Below are 7,544 nucleotides of genomic sequence, written 5' to 3'. Positions count from 1 at the left end.
TTACAATAACGGTTCACCGGTGACATGTAAATATATGTGTGATAACCCGTTATACACATCAGCACGAACGCTGCATGAGGCACAAACAACTGCATGGATTATATAAGCCGTTGACGATACTCATCACGACTACCAATTATCTGGAATGACAACTGACTGTTTTATTAACTTCGGCACTTTCCGTCGGGATCAAATAGTAAACCTGAGCCATACATTGTTCTCTGAAGTTACAACCACTGATTGGGAGGCTGATTGTTTGTTGCCAACCTGTCATCACCTGTCATTTGTTCAGATGGACCTGCTGTGACGTTTCAATGCATGCCCAGTATCGCCGTTGCTGTTGTTGATGACGTCCATCGGTAACTTCGAATTCAGAATCTTAGACCATGGCTGTCCAACAGGATCCTCAATTTGAGAAGGTTTGTGGAATTCTTACTGTGTAATTTCTGTTTTTGTTTCGGGGTATTTGTTTGATGTGTATTGATGCGCCCGAAGCTGATACGTCGTGAGGTAACTGAAATGCCGTATGAAACCTGTTACAACTATCACATTCACAATATTCTTGATCCGGGGTAGATTTGATCTTCAGTAACCCATGCTTGTCGCATGGGGAGACTATCGGGATCGGGTGGTCAGGCTCGCTGACTTGGTTGACACATGTCATTGTATCCCAATTGCGTAGATCGATGCTCATGCTGTTGATCAATGGATTGTCTGGTCCAGACTGGTATATTTACAGACCGCCGCCATATAGCTGGAATATTGCTGAGTGCGGCGTAAAACTAAACTCACTCACAATATTCTTCCAATCACACATTCATTAATATGTATAATAATTTCGGAAAAGAGATGAAATGGATTGTTTACATGCCGCCGTTGCATTATGGCTTTTTCGCAAACACCTGGTGATTCATTCAAATACATTTCACTACTATTTTCTCCTTTACGCCTACAATTTCACCTACTTTACGCCAAACGGAATTTGTTTCTGAACTTATTAGGTACTGACGTTCTATATTATGGTCACGTTCGAGATTATTGTACTCCTATAGCTATGCGCATGCAGGTGTACAATATACAAGGTGGCCACGCTGCCTTGTACTAAATGGATATATGCTTTATTATGCTAGGACTGAGCATAAGAGAATAACTGAGTGAGTGAGTGAGTGAGTTACCAGAAATGGGTTTCTCACATCATCTCACCACAACAAACTGTGTCACAACAAAATATGTCCCTCATGATTGGTGTCACCAAAGTGTAAATGTTTTGGATTTATGTATCCATTCAAAAAGCTGATATTTTAATGTGACAAGTACACTTGGTTAACATGTTGAGCTATAGCAATACGTTTAAGCGCACACATAATTACGTTTTTATGAACAAGTATACTAAAGGAAAAAAGTAACTGCGCATAACATAAAATTGGATAAAATAATTATTATTTTAAAAATTATCCAAATAACCCAAAATAAACATGTAACAAAGTACTTTACAGGACATTTGAGGTCACGTATCGCGCGTGGCACGTGCACCTTGTGAACAATGAACTTAATAATGCTCACTTTATGCATGCTCTTTGGCACCTGAAGTTCACACACTTGATATTGAAAATTGAAGAACGGTTGATTATTCTCTTGCCTCCGAATGTTGTGGAAAACACGTTAATTTCAACCTAAACTGCGCTTACGTCATGCCACGGTTTAAAGAAAATCAACGTTTCCGCGCCGTGAGCATGCTGGAGACAGGAATGGCCCAGAATGAAGTGGCCAGACAATTTGGTGTCCATCAAAGCACGATATCATCTCTATGGAGACGTTGTCAACGTAATGGGAACACGAGAGATTTGCCTGGGACCGGCCGTTCACGCGTGACGTCACGTCATCAAGACAACTACATTTGGCTGACCGATCTAAGGAATCGATTCCAGACTGCCAATTTGACTGCCCAGACCATTCCTGACTTACGTGCACTTAGTTCCAGGACTGTACGGAACCAACTGAAGGAGCACAACATCCGCCTCGACTGCCTGCAATACGTCCAATTTTGCCTCAACGTCATCTACAGGCACGTCTTGCCTGGTGCAAACAACATCTACGGTACAGGAGACAAGATTGGCATGGTGATCACTGACGGTATGCCGACACGTGCGTTGTTCAACGTCGACAGTTTGGTGGCGACAGCGTTATGATATTGGGAGTCATCACATCTCGGATCGGACACAACTTGTCATTGTAAATCTGACAGGTCTGCGATACAAGGATGAGATCATAGGGTCTCATGTGCGCCCGTTCATTCAAATACAGACATTTAAATTCACGCTTCAGCAGATAATGCCCGTCCATATGTCGCTCATGTTGTGACAGATTTCCTGAGACAGCAGAACACTCTGGAACTCCGGCATGCCTCTGCCTCAGTCATCTCACATAACATCACACATTACATGAAATTGTGGGAAAGTCAGTTTTCAACCTGGACACCCACCCTGCACCTGCTAATACTGCCTTTGAACCAACTGCCAACCTTATGCAGTTGAATTGCACGAGGATCATGCATCAAACTGCTGAAAAGCATGTGCAAATATCGTGCATGTGAACAGCTGCATTTTCGCCAATTTTCACTGATTTTTATCATTTGTTGAACTCATGACAATAATCTTTTCAACGTTATGAATTTGTTTTACAATACATCAGTTCATGTGTAAACAGTACCTTTAAACAATATTGAATATTTTGCAAAATTTAGTTTAGAAGAGTTTCCTGAAGTAAGTGGCTATATTTACACTAGCTAGTCTAAACTTTGGATAGGAAGTATGTATTACAGTTTTTGGCTATTTGGGAGTTTCACATCAGGTTCCTTTACAAATTCCCGTTTAACCTATAGTTTCAGCTTGGGAATCAACCCATACCAAATGACAGAGCAAGCTGCTATGAATAGGCTCTAGTTCGGATAAATACTCGACCAAAGTTACTTGTGGGACTTCCAGTCTGGCTGGCACCTATTGTCCGTGTTGCATTACTTGTAATCAGCTTAGTTCAGAAATCACAGCGTCATTGCATGAACCTGAGCCATTAGGTGTTGCTTCAGCGATTACAACACTCCACTGTTTCAAGCAATATCACCCGTCTTGAAAGAACCTCCTAAGATGGTTATGGATTATCGCGTGTAGTTGTATAATCACCGGGTCAGTCTCACTCAGGCCGAAGGGGAATAGGGATTTTGCATATACAGTATATACCTACTGAAAAATAGAAACTGTCGAAATTAGTTCATTTGCTAGTATACAGACGACAGCAGGGCGCTATTCGCTGTTACACTGTTAACCAGTCTGCCGACATACCTGTTATTACCAAAGGATACTAGCACGAGGGACGATCCTAAATCACCTATCTATTACAATGACACATGTAAGTCCAACTTCATCTTTTTAGTGAGGGTGTGAGTATAGTTTTACGCCGCTTTTAGCAATATTCCAGCAATATCACGGCGGGGGACACCAGAAATGGGCTTCACACATAGTACCCAAATAGGAAATCGAACCCGGGCCTTCGGCGTCACGAGCGAACGCTTTAACAAGTAGGCTACCCCACCGCCCCTAATCATTTTTGAAACATGATATGGTATATGTTATTTTGATCACATGTGTTATTTCTTTTTGCAACTTAGAATCGATGAAATCTATCAGGAAATAGAAGCAGTGTTTGTATCATGTCACTCAAGACTATCGCATTGGATGTGCATGTTTAGGAATATCCACATTAATGGCTACGATGACCAGGCCCCGATTTCTCGAAACAAATTTAAGTCTGAGATCTGACTTGAGTTAGAGTTTTTACTCAAATTTGAGAAAACTGAATGAATTGAAATCGATATTAAACTCAAACATAGTAGACATTTTGAGTTTGGTGGATAGATTACAGAAGTTGTTCGGGCTTTTTTATTTTTAAAATGCAGTTGAGTTAAAAATTTAGCTGTTTCAAATTGTCAAACTCAGTTTTAAATTTGAGTAAAAACTTAAGTTTGTTTTGAGAAATCGGGGCCTGGGTGTATAACTGATATAACGTTTAAAACATTACCAAAAATGTGCTCAAAATACATTTACGTGGGTAAATCTGAAGGCATTAGGTCGTGGTGCTGTTATGGGTCTTCAGAAGCTGCTGTGGGTTTTGTTATTGGGCTGATGGGGTGCTAAATGATGACCTAGAACGGACGAAGGAGAGAACACACTCTTTTACTTGATGGTCAATGATAGAAGGCTATAAAAATACACGTGTGTAATGTTTTAATGCAACACAAACTTCTATGTTATCCATATCGTACTAGGGGAAACACATTTCAAGAGTGTAAATCCATGTTAGTATTGGTCTTCAATAACCCATGTTTGTCGTATGGGATCGTGTGGCGAGGTTCCCTGGCTTGTCTGACTTGTCTGGTGCATGTTGATGCTCTCCGTTGGAGGATTTGTTTGAAAAATATTGAACACGTATTAATAGGCAATCGGGGTTTTTAACATCCACAAAGAAAACATAGATAGTAGACACGCATAAGCAGAACCTTGTTGATAATATGTTAAAGACGACTGGAAAACATGTGTATATATGTTGCAGTTAATGTGTAACATCAGCGATTTGTACAATTTGTCAAATAAATCGAATATTTTTGCAGGCAATTTACAAATTCACTGAGTGAATGAGGGAATTTACAAAATGCCTGATTTCACACATTGACTGTAACATATACTGAAAAGCAAAAGAAAGGTCGTAATATTGGAAATGACATTTAAATATCAATGGAGTATTTGAACCTATTTTTTTTAAATATACACCGGAAGTCAAGTCGAATCGTGGTCGTACAGTCTGTTTTGCCCAATAAAGTATTGTTTGAGATTGAGGTTTGAAATGTTTTTGTTTGTGGAAAGGGAAGACTTCGCACGAAAACAACATTGAAATCGAGATGCACGTGCATCATGCATGCATTCAGGCATAAATTGCCGGCTTTAATGGCAATCGTTCATTTGTTTCCTGAAGAGGTAGAAACTTACATACATTGTTAATATTGAACGTTTAAACTGTTTAGTTATTTGGAAAGCATAGTTTAAACACGTATTGTTTCTGTTTAGCGAGTCAGGACAGCGTTCTTCCTTACACTTTTGTTTATGTTTGCCGTCCGTGTTATCGCAACTACCCAACATAACAAGTTATTGATTACCGCTTCGCCGTGAAAACAAAAAGTCAAAACAAAAATATGAAAACGTAATAAATAACGACTACAATCGATGTTGTAAAATTGGAAGTGGAATTACAGTCATAATGATATGTTGGTTTGTGTAATTACAACATAATTATTATTTAACTATTTCTATTTTAGAATCAGGTACACTTGGTGATTTTTGCGAGACCAGATATGTTTTGAAAGCAAATCTTGTTGAGAAAGACTTCATACTACACTCTATTGGTTGATTGAACATAAATTATATGCAGTTTTGTCTCAGGACATATTGTTAGTGTAATAGGCTTCTCTGCCCAGTGACAGTTGAAGATGCGTTGTGTATTTTTATGATGATGGTAAAGTAGCCAACTTCAAGTGTCACTGTGTGGAGAAGGACTACAGTCTTTTTGCAGCGAAAACGTACCGATGAATTTCACCTTTAAAAATAGTAAATCAAATAAAGTGAAATTAACATTTCGAATCCTCATAATTTTACCTTGCCAATTGAACATTTAAATCTCAGAATTGTATTCAACTTAGAATAAAAGTTGTTTTACAAACGATCGTAGTTTCATACCGCCATTTATTGGTTTGTATTACAAGGGGTTTACACATTTAATGAAACTCCGAGAAAAAGCAGGGTTGGTCTAAGTTAACGCTCAACACGTATCGCACGTGCATTTGTTTCACTGTTCCAACTACTGCGCTTACCCCTTTGTAATACAAACCAATAATAGCGGTTTGAAACTATGATCGTCAAACAACTTTTATCCTAAGTTGAATCAAATTCTGAGATTTAAAGGTTCAATTGGCAAGGTAAAATCATGACGATTCGCAATCTTAATTTCACTTTATTTGATTTATCTTTTTGCTTAAAGTGAAATTCGTCTGTACGTTTTCACTGCAAACAGACCATAGCTTATTACAGATTTGGCGCCGTGACCAGAATTCAAGTACCCGAAGTAAGCGTCGTTACCTCCGGTGCACCAATGGGCTAAAGACTATAGGGCGAGAGGCAGGCAGTTCATGTGCTGCCACATGCAAGGCAGACACAAACCAACCTGTCGGGTGTGTTGCGGCTGTGCATATTAGCATAGCCGGGAAAACACTAAAAAAAACCTATGTTGTGTTAACCCAACCCGGATAGAACTAGAACTTTACCCAAAATACCCCAAAGTACCACAGTAGGTTAGCCTGTGATATAAATTACGTTTGCTAAGCTTCAGGCCGGATTCGCTGGTCTTGCTTACTTTAAAGCTCATTTGCTATATTAACTCTGCAACTATAAACATATTAGCTGGCATAGATTATAGAATCAGCTTTGTTGGTTGAACAAAGAACACATTACCAGGTCCACAATACTCTAACTGTGTTGTGTCAGTTAAAGCTACGATTTTTCAGAGAGGTCAGTACCGTTCCTTGATAATAATGCCAAATACAAACAAAATGGTCTCCTCTGCAAGGGGCTGTAATGAAATGTCGATATCATGTTTCAACAAAATAATTCCAATGTCTCTGTAGTCATCAGGTCCAATATGTTGTTACGTATAAGAGAGTTGTACACATGGAAAAATGTATCGCAACAACTATGATTTTCAACCCCCACATTGAAACTGATTTTAAATGATCAATGACGAGCATGCGAACCCGTTATTTAACAATTTGTCGTTTGTCCAACAGAACGGTCCGAATTCGCCTATACTCGTCCGAATATACAGCCTATTACCCCCAGACTAGCTTGGTGTCAAGGTCGACGTCACTGTAATTTGATCTCATACAGTGTTTGCCCTTAACCCTGACAAGTTGCAGCCCTAAGAACCCAGGGCCTAGATTTTCGAAGCTCTCTTAGCGCCAAACGTAAGTGCCAAACATTAACATTAACTTACGGCTATCTTAACGCTAAGAGAGCTTCGAAAATTTAGGCCCAGAACCATAAAACGTTCTGATCAAAATGTGTAGGCCCTATATTTCGTTATGGAAATAATACTCTTAGATACTGGGGATGAAAACGTTGCCGTCCATAATTACCTGCAGAAAACATACGCTGTGGGTCCGAGTAGTTTTCAGTCGGCTCCGGGCCTAAGCACCAACGTTAATTTCGAATGCTGGTTTCATAGTGAGAGTGATACAATTATGTGAACTTAATCTTGTGACGATCAGACAAAATCTGAATGCCATTGGACAATTGCAACGATACATACTGACATCCTAGATATGGTTCTTGTACCACTTTTCTATGATCATCCTCTAAACACATGGCCAGTCTTCATAGACGACAATGCAAGGTCACATCGTGCATGTACCGTTGTAGATGTACGTCAAGTGGCGGTAGCACCTT

General features: G+C 39.5%; 1 protein-coding gene across 1 annotated transcript in view; it reads left to right on the top strand.

Moving 5' to 3' along the window:
- Nucleotides 1-298: 298 nt before the first annotated feature.
- The window catches only part of LOC124291643 (degenerin mec-10-like), a 29,240-nt gene continuing 21,994 nt past the window's right edge, over nucleotides 299-7,544 (top strand). The window contains exon 1 of the mRNA XM_046728694.1: nucleotides 299-419. Within this exon, the coding sequence (XP_046584650.1) occupies nucleotides 387-419 (33 nt within the window). The 5' untranslated portion in view covers nucleotides 299-386. The remainder of the gene's footprint in view (nucleotides 420-7,544) is intronic.

The sequence above is a fragment of the Haliotis rubra genome, unplaced genomic scaffold (genome assembly GCF_003918875.1).
Source record: "Haliotis rubra isolate DU_JTF1 unplaced genomic scaffold, ASM391887v1 Scf499, whole genome shotgun sequence".
Classification (NCBI taxonomy): Eukaryota; Metazoa; Mollusca; class Gastropoda; order Lepetellida; family Haliotidae; genus Haliotis; species Haliotis rubra.
Note: the sequence above shows the minus strand (reverse complement) of the source record. Positions and strands in the feature narration are given on the sequence as shown.